The 17,892-nt window shown below is 54.4% G+C and overlaps 3 protein-coding genes across 3 annotated transcripts; all 3 read right to left on the bottom strand.

Annotated features, from left to right (window-relative positions):
- Nucleotides 1-211: 211 nt before the first annotated feature.
- On the bottom strand, nt 212-3,363 carry SPBR_00132 (uncharacterized protein; the record flags this gene model as incomplete). The annotated part of the gene is made up of 3 exons (XM_040758452.1): nt 212-2,719; nt 2,806-2,852; nt 2,922-3,363. 3 exons carry the CDS (start codon nt 3,361-3,363, stop codon nt 212-214), a joined length of 2,997 nt encoding a protein of 998 aa, XP_040618407.1.
- A 4,602-nt stretch (nt 3,364-7,965) lies between these two features.
- SPBR_00283 (retrograde regulation protein 2) lies at nt 7,966-10,221 on the bottom strand (the record flags this gene model as incomplete). Its single annotated transcript, XM_040758602.1, has 2 exons — nt 7,966-8,152; nt 8,213-10,221. The coding sequence occupies 2 exons, from the start codon at nt 10,219-10,221 to the stop codon at nt 7,966-7,968; spliced, it is 2,196 nt and encodes a 731-aa protein (XP_040618406.1).
- Nucleotides 10,222-10,803: 582 nt separating this feature from the next.
- On the bottom strand, nt 10,804-12,240 carry SPBR_00591 (uncharacterized protein; the record flags this gene model as incomplete). Its single annotated transcript, XM_040758910.1, has 2 exons — nt 10,804-11,840; nt 11,907-12,240. The coding sequence occupies 2 exons, from the start codon at nt 12,238-12,240 to the stop codon at nt 10,804-10,806; spliced, it is 1,371 nt and encodes a 456-aa protein (XP_040618405.1).
- Between the last annotated feature and the right edge of the window lie 5,652 nt (nt 12,241-17,892).

Genomic DNA, 17,892 nt, shown 5'->3' with positions numbered 1-17,892 from the left:
AGAATACCAAAAAGAAGTATGCAGATAGTGATATAGGAAATGAACTAAAATCAACAATGTTAATAATACCAAAAACAAGCTACCAAATCGATTAGTTTGTGAGATGTGTCGTTCAAAATCTACCGATTCGTAAATTTGAGGTTTCAGCGAGCAGAAGTGACGCATACGATGACATGGTAAGCAAAACGAGGAGTTCGAGCGGAGCCGGATATCACATAAAGGGCAAGAAAGAGTTCCGCTTTTTGGTTTTCTTCGGCGCGAGCGAGGAATTTGCGTCCATGTTGCCGAGGATGGCATCAAACGTACTCTCGGCATTGTATGTGCTTTTGGTATTGGTATCCGCACCTCGGCCACCACCATTGGCATCGTCTCGTTGGTGAACTGCGTTGCCGCTGGCCTCTACCATGGCTCGCAGGTTGCCAGCCGACGCAATGCGGCGCGTAGAGGGTTGGTAGCTGTTGCGGTTCTGCTGGTTGAACGGAAGCGGATGGCCATCGTCGCCGAGGTTCACAGGCTCCAAGGCCCAGCCGATGCTGGCATGGCGCAGATGAGCCCGGTCTTGCAGCTGCTGATAGTTGTCGCGCGTCTGGGACCATGGTAAATTCACAGGTGGCTGGAGTTGCTGCATGGGCTGCAGCTGTGGCGAGTATTGGCCTTGCTTCTGTGGAAGCATCGAAGGTGACATGGACCGGGGCGAGGTGTCATGATCGGCATTTTCGTCGTAGTTGGTGGGTTGAAAACGGGGCGAAGATGTGGTGGACGCATTGGCACCTGAATCCGCAGCCGAAACTAGCGTGGCCATCGTGACAAGAGAAGGTGATGAAGAGGACATGCCAAGGGAGGAGCCATTGGGGACATCCGGCAGTGTCACAGGGTGAATAGGGAAGGGCACGCCCGCTGCGGCCGCGGCCTCCACATTTTCTGTACCCTGGGCGAGGACTAGATCGTCTGGTGTAACGCCTGCGTTCGAGATCGATCCTCTCGCAGCTTCCGTGCTCCAAACTTTGGCCGCTAACCAGCAGTGCGAGCGGTGGTACGTAGCCTCGACTGAGTACAGAAGCACATCTGCTGAGAGCTCCACAAGAGGGCCAGCTCCTCCGGCCGTCTGGAACCAAGCTTTCCGCACCTCCCCTGCGTCTTCGACCCAAGGAGCACGCCCCTGAGGTGGTTCACATAAAAAGTACTCAACTCCTTCTGTATGGCGCAGGCCAGGGGCATCAATGACGAGCATTGGCATGGACTGCAGGACGACATAAAGGAACAACCAATGGCCGATTCGCATCTCGGACAACTCGGCTTCCGACTTGCCTCGCTTAGCCTCCCGGAGTTCAAAGGCCTCAAAAGCAGCTAGGAATGGAGACTCATTAGGACGTTCGGCATCGACATTGTGCGATTTGAGGAGTACCAGCTGGAGCTCGTAAGGTTGAACGTTCTTGTCAAACCGTGCTTGGTCTTTCGGAGCCATATCAGGGTAGGTCTCGTGAATCGTTGCCATGGTCGGCAGCTTCGGAGTATCGAAAGGCACTGGTGGTAGAACGGGTGGCGAGGACTGATCAAACTCGTTGAGGATCTGGCGAAGAGCCATAATTGGTGCATCTGCCGGGGGCCCGTTCGTCGGCAGTTGAACGGCAGAAGGAGCGGCTGATGCACCGTTTCCATCTTCACCTACCCGAGTGGTGATTGAATTGCGGTTCACGAGCAAGTCGTACACAGAGCAAAGATCGGCATAAAGCGTTTTGAGGACTAGGCGATTCAGACCGCTCTCCGAGAAGGGGTTGCGACGGCTGCTTGCTTTCGGAGGCCAACTACCAAACTGCGTCTTGTAATATCTGAGAACAAATGCTCGCATCTCGACAAAGGCAGTGCGCCAGTTCTTGAAGCGGATGTTGCGGTAGTCGGGGTTGGACGTGGAGTTTGCCACACCAGCAAACAAACTGGGGAAATCAAACTGCTCTAGCCGCGTGTTGACACTGTGCTGCCGAGTGAGTAGGTCAAGGTGAGCACGCTCGAGACGCTGCAGGGTGTAGGGAGAGACTCTATCCCAGAGGGGCGACGACTTGAGGTCGCAAAGCGCTGGGTACTTGCCCACGGCGTGACAGAACGCTTCGTTATACAGCGGCCAAAAGCGTAGCTGCTCGCCAATAACAAGAGCCTCCAAAGTCTTCTCGCGACCGTGCCGCAAGTCTGCAAGGGCAGCCTGGTCAATGTAAAAGCCTGTGCTCAAGTCGACCGCGTCACCAAACGAGTTGCTGTTGCCAGAAGCAAATCCAAATTCAAACTCGCGAAGCAGTTCAGCCACCTGCGTCAGCGCTGCAAACACAGTTGGAAAGTTGCGCGTGGCGACCAAAGGTTGGCCGGTCAAAAGAGCGAACAGATTGCGAAGAGCAATCAGTCGCTCTACGTCAGGCGCACCGTTTAGACCGTTGTAGCTGCTGGAGGGCAAATGCAGGCGGGACTCGTTCCCGGTGGACAGGAGTGGCGACATCGGTGGTGAGGCGATGCGGTGGGCGTCGGCTGCCGTAAGAGAATCGCGACCACCAAAACTGCGGGCACGAGATCGAGCGCTGGCTGGTGAAGAGGCTTGGCTTTGGACGATGCTACTGAGGACGCGCGATTCCTCGATGACGGACATGCGCACTTTGAAAGAAGCACCCTGGCCTTCGCTCTGAGGCGAAAGGTAAACATAAAGGTTGCCATTGTCGTCCCAAAGCTCAGGAACCTGGAAAATCACTTTAGCTTTAATTAAAGAGCAAAATAGCCACCTTGTCTGAGGAACATGGGGGACAGACGACGGGTTGGCCGTACCTTCTGGCAGTTCATCAAGTAATCAATGTTGTAGTCGATGTGGGATTCTGTACATAAAACCCATGCAGCTGAAGCCGACCTCATAGATGGCTCGTGAGATTTTGACCGCAACCGACCGTTGCCGCCGCTAACTCCAGGAAGCCAGCTCATCCGCCGTTGGGCCAGGGTTGCTGCGAAGTTCGGGCTCTGTGCATCGTTGCCATCACTGGAGTGTGTCGAATGTGAGCGCGAACTTGGATCTGTGCTAATCGATGCAACATAGCCAAGCTGTGCATGAGCCCGAGAGTGTAGCTGGCTGGGGCCAGTGGTAATTGGTGGTGGTTGGGCCGACACACTGCGACCGCGCTGCCCATCGGTGATGGGTGGTGGTGACAAGCCACGGCCCGGCGACTTGCGCAAGCGCAGCGGGGCCGACACTACATTTTGCCGCACCGGCTCTTGCTGCGGCTGTTGCAGCAGCTGGGGTTCGGGAGCCGCATCTCGTGGTCGGCCTCTTGTCTTCTTGAGTGTCGCTGATGACGAGTGTGTCTCAATGAGTCTTGGAAGTATTGATAGCATGTTTGGATCTTCTGCTTCTTCTGTTTCCCTAACCGTTTCGGCGATAGGGGAGACGACAGTAGGTACGGTAGGATGCAAGATAGGCCCCGCGGTTGCTTGGTGTTGTGTTGGAAAAATATCGGCTTCAATGCTGGACGTTCGCACAGGCCACAACGGAGGGGGTTGCGTTGGCGCGTCAGGCACAGAATCTTGGTGTGAGGATGGAGTTGTCCGCAGGTCGTTGAAGGTAGGTGGCGGTGTAATGAGATTGTCACGAACAATCGACGTTGCCGGTCCACCGTCGAGCAGCTTGCCACGTAAGGCGAGTGGAAGTAGACTCTCCGGAGAAGATGTTGTCGTTGATGCAGCATCCATAAGATTTGTAGAATCGGTGGCCGAAGTCAGGGAAGGAGGAGCTGGAGGACCTTCAGTAGGCCCGGGAACTTTGAGCTTGTCAGTAAACAGCGGTTAGAGTGAGACGTATGGGAGCTCCCATATGGGCAGTTCCAGGAGGACAAGGCTGGACTCCAAAGTAGACATTGTGTTGGGGAGGCGGCCGGATATTGGAACTGGCCAAAAAAAAAAAAGGAAACGCCCAGCTGCACACAGAAAAGCCACCGGGGCTTTACAAAGTAGAGAAATAAAACACAAAAAAGCCCTAGGATGCCGACCCAGAGATGTGTCCATGCCATCAAAGAGCGAGACAAGTGGTGAGGGGACTCCGTACAGACTCAGGAATGAGAGGACTAGAACACGGGGAAACAAAGTCTGCAAAGACGAGGACAAGGAGAGAAGTACGCGGCATCTGAAAGCGTCCGAGACATGTGTTGCATTGCAGCTACAGAAAAGTTGCGTGGTCGCCGTACTCACATGAGCTAGATGCCATGGCTTGTTAGAGAAAGTGCCGTGAGGCGTTTGTACAATGCCACGGATGTCCAGGTACAGGGTGGAAGGTTCGGGGGTGGCGGCAGGAGGAGATGAAGCATCGACAATGGAGGCCGACGAACGAGGGACCTTCTGGCAAGACACGGTGAAGGCGTCGCAAGAGTTAACAGCCACACTGTACGCCCAAGATATGTAGAAAACCAAGCTGGCCGTGATCGGGCGTAAAGCAGACCCTCGGCCTCGTAAGCTTGGCGGGGCGGTTCGTAGAGGTATTGTTTTGTCCGGTCGGTGCTGGTCGTCTGTAGGGGTTTCGGGGCATCTGCTGCCTGGGTGCAAGCTGACAGGCTTGATTTTGCGTTTTGTTGTTTCGAAGCTGCCTGGATGTTGATAGAACAGGCAGAAAAGGGGAAGTGGAGAGAAGTTGAAGTTGTTGGGAGGTTTTAAAGAGAGGCTGAAAGAAGGAGTGCAAGGGACCAGTGGCCTGGGAGCCTGCTTTGTGTTATTTTTGGCGGGAGCTGCAGAAGACGAACAGGGCAAGAGCGGGCCAAGGATGGAGCAGGAGCGAAGGCAAGGGGGAGCAGTGATCGGGCCCGTTACGGAAGGAGCGGCCAGTCTGTACAGCAACTTTGGTGGCGGGAGAGAGGTGTGCACGGTTGCCGAGAGCGAAATAGAGGCAAGACTGGATTGCAAGATATGTACGAAAGAGAACGACAGCAAGGATGGGCAGGTGGGTGGACAACATTGTAGATGAGGAATGAGCGCGGGAAGCTGTATTGACCAAGGAAACAATTTGGAAGCCCTTCTCCGGAAGCCTTCTCTACCAGTCAGAATGAGTACGTGCCGATCCAAAATCTTGACAAGAAAATATCTCTTGCCGAAGGCGACATCGCAACCAGATTTCGAGTGTTTTCGTCAGAGGCTGGCGGCTGGCTCTGGCATTTCGTTCCTGGTATTCCGCCCCGGCTGGACTAGCCTGGATGTGGAGGACTAACACGTACTCTGCCTCGTCATAAAAAGCTTGGTCCTGGCCGACGAGTTTTGCGGAGACGTGGGCCAAGACGCAAAACCAGACAAATTAGGCTTCGATTGTGTACTCCGTACACGTCGCGTTTTTGTCCTCTTAACCCCGTCGACGGCAGCAGCGACGTCCAACTCGTACCAGAGCCTGTGGACGAACGAGAGCGACACACCGGGTCCCCCGTATTTGTCTCTTTTTTCGGCGCCGATAATTCTACTTTATTCTAAAATGGGACTCGAAAATGCTGCCCACTCATCGCCAGCATGCAGTAGTGCCTTTGGTTGCTCGCGCGTCGAACGCGAGAGACCCTGGGACCTGGGCGGCTCTTCTGGGCGTCAATGAACTTGAAGTCAAGAACAAGAGACCCACTATTAAGTCCTGTTTTGTTCGGGGGCTGGATGTGAAATGGAAAGGGGCGTAATGGGTCCGTTACTGCTGCAGGGGTTGTGTTTGGTTTCGTTTTCCCTTCTTCGTCCTCTTTTCTCTCCTCTTTGTCAAGCTCTCCCGCTACTTTCTTCACTGTCTCGTTGTTTCTCGCTCGTCTCGGCAACTTATGTAAATAACGTCTCGAATGTGGTTGCTCTTGCGTTATGTCCCCAGTTGCATGCGAGGGTCTAGTCTTGCCTGCAGATGCCGTAGTCCGTTTTGGGGTTGGCGAAACGGACCAGTGGTGGGTGCCATGAGGCAGGGCAGACACGCAGTTGAAACGGCGGTAGTCAGCATGCCGATTCCAATGGAGGAGAGGGCAAGGAGAAGCCCGCACTTGCGGTTTGTCACGTCGTTGGCAGTTCCCGTCCGACGGCCAGCGTCAGCACAGCCCTATTCCAGGTCCACTTGAGACTGTCCACACCGGCCGTCAGCTCACAGGCTGGCATCCTTCCCATTCTTGAGGCTGTTGTGTGCTATGATTCGCGTTTCGCGATTGCCTGGCCAGCATGGCCCCGGCACCGCGAGTTGCTGCGCTGGGCGTGGCTGTGCTATTTTGACTTGTGAGGAAGTGCAGCATTGATGAGCGGAATTGTCAGGCGCGGCAAAAGGTGGTTGATTCGGTGAGGAGAGATGCTCTTGCAGTGGTGCGTGCCGTGGTAGTTGAGCGATAAATACGATAAATACGTCATATCCAATGATGGGTTGCAATCGTGTTTTTCTCTTTTCTTGCTCGCATGCAAACTGACACGGAAACAGTTTATGTGCTTTCCCCCAAGCTCTACCCAACGTCCGTGCACCTCATTCGCTCTTTCCGGTAAGCCCAACTTAATGCAACCCCGCACATTCTGCACCAAATTCACACGGGACGACGACTTCCAGCGCAGTTAATTATTACGGTGGTCTTATGTCACCATTTGTGAGGCGTGCGGTGTTCCCGGCCAATTGTATGTTCCTTTCAGAAAACGGATCGTGTTGTTTCTTGCTGGAACCGAAATGAGCAGGCCTACATCACTGATCAAGCAGAGCAGGTTGTGAATCCTCGAACAGCAATCCCCAAGCAGTATGCCATACGTTCGTCCGAAAAGCGACGTATAGCGTATCTCAATTAAGGTACTCCGTACAATTATGTGATTCACTTGCAATGTACGACATACCCCGTAGTCTACGGTGAATTTACGATATCGTGTATTAATACGACGTGGGAGTCCGGAGTAGTACGCGTAAGTATGTCGTACTCCGTGGTGGACGGAACATTAAGTTTGAGGAAAGAGCCTCGAGCAAGCGAAACTGACAGAACACGACGGAAGGAATCTCAGTTTCAACCAAACCAGAGTAAAGCAAAGCTCCAAAGCTCTCAGCAAAACGACAAGCGAGGCAGACGACACACCTTTGCACTCCGGAGAGCCTCATAAACCCGGATTTACCGTTGCATTTTGTTCGTATCCTGACCTCATCCGATTTGCCGCTGACGAAATATGTAAGATACAGCCTCGGTGCAGGGCAGCTAACTCAATACATCGCAGTTTGCATCAATTTTAATAATCGAAATTGTTGTGCTGAAAAGGATCGAAGTCATTGACAGGATTGATCGTCTCGATGACAAGGGCACGACTCCCAATGACAACTGGCGCCTTTGTGTCTGCCGGTCTGCACCTTTGCATCATGCCTGCATGTCTGCGCGTCACGCCCGTCTCACTTGTGCGCTGTCACCATTGGCTCCCGAATCCTTTCTCCGACATATATGACAACCATGACACGCCCCCAGGCCGCTCCTTCACAGGGCTCGGTGGCGGTTCTTGTCAGGTTCGATTACAATAAGGCCAAAAGTAATAGTTAATACATTTTTGCACTTACGGAACAACGCGCCGAGCTAAGTATTGCGTGAAATACCTTCTTCCTGCGCCTGCAGCTAGCAAACGTCTCGTTGGAAACAGCTTTTCCAAAGGGGGTATCGTGGACACAGCCTCTGTGCTGAGCTCGGCGCCTCACAGTCGCACAGCCAGTCTTTGCACCGGCAGGCACAGGGAAAAAGAAAGAGGGAAGGCTTACATGGAGTCACAATGGAGCCAAAAGTATTACAAACATATAAACTAAAGAGGAAAGGAGCGCGAGTGATAGACAATGGATTTTTTTACGAAGCGACGCGCGCGTGTGGGTGGGGGGATGAAAGAGGGCTGTATTGAGGCTCAAGAACGCCAAGACGACGCAAGGAACATGCCAGCAATCGAACGACATGCAGCCACGAGAGAAAACAAATACTACAAAAAATAATGAAGTGAAAGGCGGTGATGCTACTCGGAAAACTCCTGGGCTTGCACCTTGAGCTTGACCGTCTCCTTGTGCGACTTGCCTACGGAACTGAAGCAGTCGGGCACCGCTTCGGCCACGTCGAGGCCAACAGCACGGCTCGCGGCCACCGCTACGTCGAGGTGGACGGCAGTCTTGCCTGACTTGGTTGTCGACAGCATGGGCTCGAATCTGCACGGTATACGTTAGCTAATTTACTCTGTTCGCATGTAGATGTGTCCATCCACTCACCGTATGGATGCCAGCTCGGCTGCGTTGGGCGGCCCGGCTGGGAACACGAGGGCAAGCACAGCGGCTACGCCGCCCATATACTCAGCCCAAAACATGAGATCGCCGTCATTTTCCGTGCCGCTTCTGCTGCTACTGCTGCAGCTTCTGCTGCTGCCGCCGCCACTAGGCCTGTCCAGCAGCTGCCGCAACCCGTCGAGTAACGGGGTATCCGTAGGTGCAACACCGCCGCCCCAACGCGCCCACAGGCTGACAGCCAGGATTGCGCGTGCTTGGTGCGTCAGGCCCGGCATTCCCGGATTGCGTACCACAGCATCATGTAGCACAAAGGCTGCATTTGCAGATGAGTCGGCACCCGTACGCTCCCAGATATGCGTCGCGAAAAGTGGAAGTAGAGGCCGAAGCGGTGCCCAAGACGGCTGTGCTGGTGATGGCGATGAAGATGATGAGGATGAGGGAAGTGGTGGCAAGGCTGACAGAAGTGATTCTGCGGTGGACTGGATGGCGGCAACGACATCGTCACCGGTGCGACCACGGCTGTACGAGGACGACGTCGCGGCCGTCTCGATATGAACGCTGAGCGGATCAGCCTCGCGCAGCGTGGCAGGCAGCCGCATCATGAGCGCGCCCTCGCGGTTGCCACCGGCGCAAAAGGTGACGCTGCGGATTGTGTGGCTTGACCGTTGCAGAGCGACAATAAGCGCATCCACCACGGCCGTGATCGCGGCAAACTGCTGGCGTCGCCGTTTGGACATGCCAAAGATCTTGCCCCCCGCCAGCTCGTGATTAACACGACGCATGCGGTGCGTATCCCGGAAGAAGGAACCGGGCACAGTGTATCCGCCCATGAGCGGAACGGGGTACGGCTGTACGGCGTCGTTCTGCATCAGCATACTGCCGTAGCCACGGAATCCGCCGCCACAGAGGTAGACATCGATACCCCCCTCGCTGGTCTTGTTGGCCTGCTGGCGCTTCTGGAGCTCCAACAGGCTGGGGAACTGCTCGTGCAGCCGGGCAAGTGCGGCTGTCATATCGTCGGCCAGTTTTGGCGCCGCTTCGGCCGTAGCCCGAGAGTCAGCCTCTGCCTTGGCCTCTGCAGCGAGCCGGATCCTCTCCGCATCGAGGTGGTGCAGCTTCTTGTCGAATTGTAGCTCGCTTCCGACGTCGTGAATGGGCGGCGTGGCCGATGACACGAGACGCGTCAGGCGTGCCGCACCGTAGGGCATGCTCTGGCCAGCACGGGCAGCCGCAACTTCGTAGCCGGGGCCAAGCCGCGGGTCCACATACGTCATCTGGACGCTGCCACCGCCCAGGTCCAGCATCAACCCGCCCGCGCCAGTGTCGCTGTTGCCGACGACCGCAAAGCCCGACCGCGCACCCGTTGAGCCAAACAACGTCTCGACCTCAGGCGCCAGAACGTGCACCGACAGACCCGGCGCCGCAGACGCAATGGCCTCGAGCAGGGCGCCCGCATTGGCAGCCCGGCGCATGGCCTCGGTGGCGAAGACGGCCATGCGGCCTGGCGCGACGCCATAGTCGAGGGCGATGCGGCGGAAACGGGCCAACGTGCGGGCGACCTGCCGAATCGTCTCGGCGGGGAGCTTCATGGCAGACGGGTTGCCTGCTGGCCCCTCGCCGCTTATGCTGTCGTCGACGGCCGTGAGCGCATCAAACAGCGAAATGCCAGCGCGCTCGCGGTAGACGCATGGCAGCAGCCGGGTACGGGGTGGCGACAGGTCGGAAATGGAAAAGCGGATACCGTTGCTGCCCATGTCCACGAGGGCGTGGAGGTGGTTGTCGTCGTCTGGCTGCCATTTTGGCAGCTTGTCGGCAAAGTTGTCGAGGGTGATGATGTCAGCGGCCGCGGCCGCGCTGGAGGTCATGGCGACAACCCCGCTGGTGTTGATCTTGTTGAGGGCAGCGCGGGGGACGAGGAGGAGAGCGATGCAGAGCAGCAGGGCGGAGGGCAATCCCAAAGTGACGAGGCGGAGTTGCCTGTTTTCTGGTCCCATGGATTTTGGTGGAAAAAATAATTGGGTGCAGTGAGGGAAGGTACGAGCGGGACGGACGAATGTGGAAATAGTTCTAGTCAAGCGCATCGATAAGTTCACAATCGGACAAGCTCAGGTCTAGTCAGTAATCTGAATCGGCCTCTTGGCGATTCGAACCAACCGCGCAAAATGGACTATGTATGGCATTGAGCGCAGATCAAGCTTATTAAATGCGTTCTTTATTTCCACTTGCCTTTGGACGTCACAAAAAAAGAGCAACGTTCGAGGGATAATATAGTTTGCAGCCTTTGTGCAGCTGCGAAATAGTAGAAAGACAAAAGGACGGCCGAAGCCGGCCGAGGTCGAAAATACCAAAAAAAGGAAAACCCAATTAAACCGACTGCTTTTTCTACTCGAGCAGACGGGCCCTGAACTCCCAAAACTTGGTAAAAGGAAAGAAAGGGAAACCAAAACCCCCCCCAAAAAAATAATAAATCAAAATAAATCGAAGACATTTTCGAAACATTACATCCATCCCAGCCTATCCGGCATGATATCCAAGGCAAAATATAAATGACACGGGTTGCATGGCACAAATCTCGTCTAGGGCCAGATGGCGCGCCGCAGGTCGTCGCCGATAAAGTTCTTGCCGTAAATCGTCGAGTATTGGTTGTGCCAGCGCAGGGTACCGTTGAGGTGTGACGAGTTGGAGCTGCCAGCCTGGCCAAAGGCAAACTCGCGGCGCAGGCCGACGCTCCACGTAAAGCTGGACTGTGCGTTGCCCATAAAGAGGCCGGCGCGCAGAGCAACTTCGTAGTCGACGAGGAAGCGCTCGTCGTAGCTGAGACTAGCGAGCAAGGCGGCGTCGGCACCCTCGACCAGGTCCTCCTTGGTGATGACGGCGATGTTAAAATCGCGGCAGCGCTCGGTGAAGGACGTGATGTTTTCTTTGGTGGCGCCTTCCGTCAGGTAAATCTGCGACAGGTTGTTCGCGACGACGAAGCTGAGGGCGTCCGAGGCCTGCTCGGTGTAGTCGGGGAAGCGGAGCGGGTCGGGTAGGGTGCGCAGCTCGACGCCGACAAAGGCGTCAATGTCGATGCCCTTGCGCGGGTCGATCTGCAAATCAAAGGCCTTTTGCAGGTTGAAGAGCACAGTGGCCGCGAGCGCGCGCATGTCCTTGCGCACGCGCAGCATGCGGCCAAAGTAGCGGCGCAGCGGCGGTTGGTCGGCAAAGGCGGGCATCATGTACGAAGGCGTGGGCCGCAGGTCGACGCGGAAGGGGTATCTGCGGGTCTTGGGCGGGCTTTTTTTGTTGAGCATGGCGTGGATCTGCTGGCCGAGCTTATCGCCGTCGGACACGAGCTTACCGGCGCTCTTGCCAAGGTTGGCCGCAATCTTGACACCGGGCACCTTGTAGATGTCGAGCTTGGCGGGTTCCAAGAGACTGGGCTCGTCAAAGAAGTCGTTGAGTGAGTTGTGAATCTTGAGCTCCGGGCAGAACTCGCCCAGGGTGTCCATGAGGTACTCGGTGTCGAAGAAGTGGCTAGGCGGCAGGCCGCGTCGTGGGCCTTTGTCATGGGGTGCGATGATGGAGAGGTCCATGGTAGACCGCAGCATGATGTCGGGCAGGATTACCTCGGCTGGGCAACAATTAGAGGTGCTCAGTTTTTTTTCTTTTCTTCTCCATCCTCCCCAGGCGCACTTACCTCCAATCTCAATGGCGACACGGATGCACGTCAAGATGCCATTCTTGACGTCGGCCATACCACCGGGCACGGCGTCGCATGTCAGGATCAGACCCGGCGTCCACGTCTTTGCCGAGCACAGGTCGGACAGGCCGTCGCCGACATAGGCGCCACTGATGTCGTGATTGAGGAAATCGCTGATGAAGACTTTGCGCTGGTCGCGGAACTGGCGGAAGAGGTCCGCATACTGGTTGTGCTGGTCGCCCGTGCCGCCGAACTGCACAATGATCCAGGTCACAACCAAGGCCCCGGCAAAGAACCGGAGGTAGTGGACGAGCCGGAATTGATCCAGCATGGCGGTCGACGGAATGAGAAAGACCGGGAAAACAGAAATAGATGGGGAACGAGCGTCGGTAGGTCGGGGACCGGGCTATGTGTCAGTCACGGGCCGGGGGGCCCAAGGTCAAGCTTTTGAGCGTGATAGGGGTGGCGGGTTTACGTGGAGCGCTGGGAACAGGCGGTAAAGCGCAGACTCGCATAAAGTGGCGATCGGGGCCAAAAGTTGTGTAAAAGGAAGGACAAGAAGAGGCGACAAAAAAAAGGAGGGAGACCGTGTTGCTACATGGATGCAAACAAAACACGCGGAGGACGAGCGATTTGAAGAGAAGAAAAAAAGGGAAAAGTGAATGGCAAAGACGGAAAATGAGGCTGCCGTGAGGACGACCAAAAGGGACGGATGTCGAGGACACAAAATGGTGGAGATGGAGATGCAGCCAGGGAGCAAGTCCTGCCAAGATTAAGCCAAGGGCGCCACGGCAGCAGGGAGGAAGGGACACACCGACAGGGCAGTAGCGATGCGCAAAAGGGGCCAAATGCGCAGCATTTCAAGAACCACTGAAGCTACAGCGCTAGCTTGGACCAGTGACCACCTTTCCGCCTTCTCTTCACATGCATCCCATCACGAACGCAACCCACAAGATCAAGCGACAGGTCTGGAATGGTCCAAGAGAACAGTGTGGGTAGCTACTCTCCAAGAGATGTTACAAATACATACTTGTCTACAAGATAGGTACACTATGCCGGTACGATATGGAAATCCTGGCCATATGCAGGCGAGTCAGTATTACGACAATCTGGCCGTGCGCTCTGTGAGGCTGAAAAGGGGAAGTCTGACTGCTCAGCGCTGCTACGTATTCGTATGGCATTCACGATCCAGGGATGCCGCTAGAAACAAACAGCAGGCGCCCCAGGTGCCGGGCCGCCCAGCGAGGGAGCCAGTACGCGATTGCTATTGGTAGATAATATTCTATTTCTAAACCTTGCGAGGGATGGATAATTCTATCGACTCGACGACATATAGTCTATGCTATAATTACGGCGCATGGAGTGCGGTGTGTCGAATTCTCTGCCGGCCCATCTCCCATGCTATGTTTTGGACCTCCACGTCTCTCTTTTACTCGCCGCGCTTTGCTCTGCTGGTTTCAACCACGCAAAACAGTTCCTTGTTTTTCCCTACCTTTTCTTGTTGATCAATCGCCCTTTGTGACCTTGGTTTGCTACTCGAGGGAAACATCAACGCCTTTGAGCCGTACGGGAATTCCCGCTGGTGATTGAACGGAGCTGACTTTACCTCTCTGGCCGTTCATAGTTTAAAGTTGACAAATTGCAATCCGTCCTCCGCAGTGCTGACAATAAGCATATCTGCACGTCGTATTGGCGGCGCACATCCGTGAAATTAACGTCGACATTTTATTGCCAAGCTGGCCACGGTCTAGCCTCCTCGAGCGAGAGTCAAATTTACTACGATTAAGTAACGGATCGTAGGACGCATTGATGTGAAAATTGTTTCTCCCTTGATTTTCGGCTCCCTTTGCCTGGCCATTCGTCACTTCAGCTCATTCGTATTGCCCACCCTCGAGAAGCCCACCTTTGAACACATAGGTAAGATACATCGTAGTATTGGTTCGTTTAACTCAGCTTGACAAGCAAACCTGGCGCCCATCAGGGCAACCCTGCAGTCTGAATTTTGCGTTGTGTCGGATTAAACAGCTTACATCGTATCTGTTTGTGCAATGGCCAATGACTCGGAGACTCGATGTTTCCATTTCTCGTCTTCTCTGTTATGTTTCAACTCTCTGCACCGCCATCCAGAGTAATGAACGCATCTAACGCGTTCAGCGCAAACGAGAAAACGGGATCCCAAGGGCCAAGGACCAAGACGACCAAAGGTACGCCGCCTCTGGCCAATCACAGAGAATCCAGCTCTCCTGTTTGTGATTGTGCATTCCATAGGGTCTTTCAAACCCATTTTGTTTTCCAGCTCGTATCCTCGCTTTCTGTCCATGTTTTGAGCCCTTCACTCGGCCTCATTCCAGATTCCAGCCCGCTCGTTTCATTGTTTCGTTTCGCTCCCCAGGGGCAGTCCTTATGCAAAGTCCTGTTTGCTCATCGTCAAACTGTGGATAGCCCATCTGATGAGAGCCCGCGGTTCTCTATTCTGGGCCCTTTGCTTTGTGTTTGTTTCTCGACTGCTGGGCCTGGCCAGAACGTTGGGTCCATTCTTGCCATCCTGACACGTTCTGGCGGAGTCTGACCTAAGCCGAGCCACCTACCTGGCAGTTTCTATCAAGCCCAAGTATGTGCTCCATACGACATGTACGTCGCCATCTCTCCGTTCTCATCAATGGCGTAACGAATTCGTAGATACCCGTGTGCTCTCTCATGTCCGTTGGCGGGCGACTGCGTTTTGGCGGCGGTTGTTGGGCTGACAATACAGCACCTCTTTGTTGCCGCAATACTCGTCAAGGTCCGGAATGCTCTACAGGCATGCTCTTCAAGTGTGCTTTGTCGCACCGGACTCGGACGTGCCGACATTGAGACGTTGGGCGGTCTCACTATGCCGTGTTAACGCATTGCCATGTGGTGCTGATGAAGTACGGAGTACGGCCAAATCATGTTCGTACAGTCATGTGTCGCTTTGTTGTTTTTGCCTCCATTGCAACTCAAAATGTTTTCCCCATTGGTACGATTTAGTGAGCATTGTTTTGGTGTCACTGACATGGGAAACCTCTTTACGCGAAACAGTGGATAGGTGACAGTAGTGCCTGAAGCAACCGCCTGTAAGCTGCACGCCACCCAAAAAAACACTCGCGGCATTACCCACTTTTATCTATGTATGGGGCTCTTGCTCAACTTTGACTGGCTACGGTAGATGGGCCCGACGCGCGTGTGACAAAAGACGCGCGCGAGCATCGCGCGAAAAAAACGCGCTCGTGGGGTTGCTCTTTCCTGACGCTTTGCATTCTCCGATGTTCCTCGCGCACCTTCCTGCCAGTCCCTCGCCTCCGACTATTGTCACACTAACCAGACTTTTATCCCAACCGTGTGCATCGGGTAAGGAAAGGACGGATCACATTGTTGGGCGACCATCTTACTTGTAGAAGGCAGGCGCAAAAGGTCCTGCTTTGAGTTTCGTCTATTTGACGTCAGGACGAAGAAGGAGCAAACGTATAGGCATCCCCGCCCATTTGGACGTTTTGCTCGCCCACCGCCTCTGCTCTTTTTTCGTCGCTGTTTCTTCACGTTTTCTCGTTTGTCCATCTTCGACATATTCTCTTCTTTCATCCGCTTTATGACGACGCTTTTCTTCTCGTCTCTTCTCGTCTCGCCGCCAGCCACGCTGCACGCTCCTTTATTCCCTCGTCGTTGCTCTCTCCCCACTGACATTCCTTTTGCATCGTTCCCTTCCCAATCGCCTCCACCTCGCTGCGTCGTTTACCGCCAATTGATCTCCATTTTGGCCCCATTCTATCATTTACTCCAGACGCCCGACCCATCCTGCACCCAGCCTGCAGCAATACACCACCGCCTGCAGCTCCCTCTCCCAGCCTCTTCTCCTCTTGCATGTCCATCTTTGCATCCGCTCCCCTGTGCCTCGCGTCTTGACCTGTCTGTTTTCGACTCCCAAGGCCGACACGACCGATCCTCTACTTCCCTTTCTGGCCCTCACTGTTCCTCTGCAGCTCGACTACCCCGTTTTGTCCTGATTCGTATCTTTCGATTGGCATTTCACGGCGACCTTTCCACTTCCAGCGTCAGCATCGCCAGTGAACCATAACATCTAGTGGAACGGCCGGTTTACGGAACATTCTCAACCTTTCACCAACCTCGCAGGATTTCAGAGTTTCCCAGAGTCAAAACCGAAAAAGTGGGGGCACAAGGCGCTCAGAGAAGATCTGCGTCGTTTCTCCTCTTCTACGTCGTACACACGCTCGTTCTTCTTTCTTCTTCTCTTCCACCTTGTGTCTTGTCAGACTTTTCCTCTCGCCCCACACCTAGCCTTGACGTCGTGCGAGACAGTCGTACTTTCAGATCCGTCGGGGAAGGGCAAGAAAGAAAGAGACTTGAGCAGAAGACCGAAAGAAAACGAAAACAAAATAAAAAAAATCAGCGCAATATCACGGCCCCGGAGTATCTTGCTTTGATCTCAGCCTACGTCCATCCCGCCCACTTGCACCAAATATACCCTGCATCCTGCATCCTGCAAGCTGTGTTCTATACACTGGGCCGCACCACCCCTCTCCTTTTTCCTATGTGAGGCGAGCTTCACTTACACGACGGCCATCTCATTCACAAATCGGAGCCACACGAGACATTTGCATTGCTCCACGCCCATCAGCAACTTTGCCCAAGATATACCTTCTTTCGCCGCTTTATTAGGAGGACAGAGTGAATAAGACACATTGCATCCCCGGCACCTGAGACCTTGTTCCGCCCGCATTGTCTCGCCGCCCTTCCGACCACGCGGTCAACGGCTGTGCATTAGCCTGCTTCCTTGCCGGAAGTCTCAACCGTGCATTTGCATGCTGTGTTTTTGATGAGCATTGCACTTGTTTTACTCAGTTTCAACATCCTCTGTCCCGTTCGTCTTTTCTTCCCCTCTTTGCTTCTCCACGCTGGCACGCTTCACGGACGCGTTCCTGCTACCCAATTGGTGATCCCTGCACATGCACTGCTTTCGTGGTTGCCATTTCTGGCCACATACCCCTGTGCATATGCGCCAACACGGGGAGTGCATCTGAGGTGTTCAACCAAGACGAATGTGGCAAAGCCGAGCTCCCAGAACAGCAACGGTCAACATACGACTCAAGACGTTCAAAGATACAATCAGAGACAGAGCTCCAACCTCCATACGGAATAGATACGACCTCAGCAGCCCCCGTTGCTCAATCGTATCCCATTACCAGGCCAGCTCCAAACCAAGAGACGGATTCCCTTGGATCGACCCGCTTTGCAGTCTTACCGACTCTTGTTTTTGAATATCACGCTGGGCTTCCACGTTGACAACCATCCTTGTCTTGTTGTGCCTCTTTATTTTCTTCCAATTCGAGGCTAGCAGGACAGGCAGAGTCAGAAGCGCCATCGCCTGGTCTTGGAAGTAGCATCTACTGGCCACCTTGGACGACCTTCGAGGCAGACCCCTTCTCACGTCACTCGTACCAGGCAACTTCCTCAACATATTTGGCGACCTTGCCAGCTTCTGACTTTCAGGGTCCCCGCCTTGACAAGGGAAAGGACAAGTGCCTGCCTTTGGGGCAATTCCAGCATTTAGACCTTTTGTGGGGGTGCTGGCAAAACTCGCAACCTTAAAGGCGACCAGGTTCTCTTCTCTTTTCTTTGGTTGCAGCACTGCTACGTCCTCGCTATCCTGGTAACCGCAGCAAGCGCGCCAGCCAACCACGACGCGCCGTCTCTCACCTGTGCGCTCTCTTTCCACCGCCCCGACTGACCCAGGCTGGCCCTGTCTCGCTGACTTGTCTGGAATAACCCTTGTTGCTGCTCACTTGTCATTTCTTTTTGTCTGGTTTTTTCCTCCCATCACCCCGTCACCCTTTCATTTAATATACATATCGCGACAGACACATACTTCGTCCTGTTTCTTTGCTTTACTTCGCTTCCCTCTTTTCCCTTTTTCACTTGCGTCGTTCATTTACGTTCCTTTCTTTTG

The sequence above is a fragment of the Sporothrix brasiliensis genome (assembly GCF_000820605.1).
Source record: "Sporothrix brasiliensis 5110 chromosome Unknown Cont19, whole genome shotgun sequence".
Classification (NCBI taxonomy): Eukaryota; Fungi; Ascomycota; class Sordariomycetes; order Ophiostomatales; family Ophiostomataceae; genus Sporothrix; species Sporothrix brasiliensis.
This window is presented reverse-complemented; position numbering and strand designations above follow the sequence as displayed.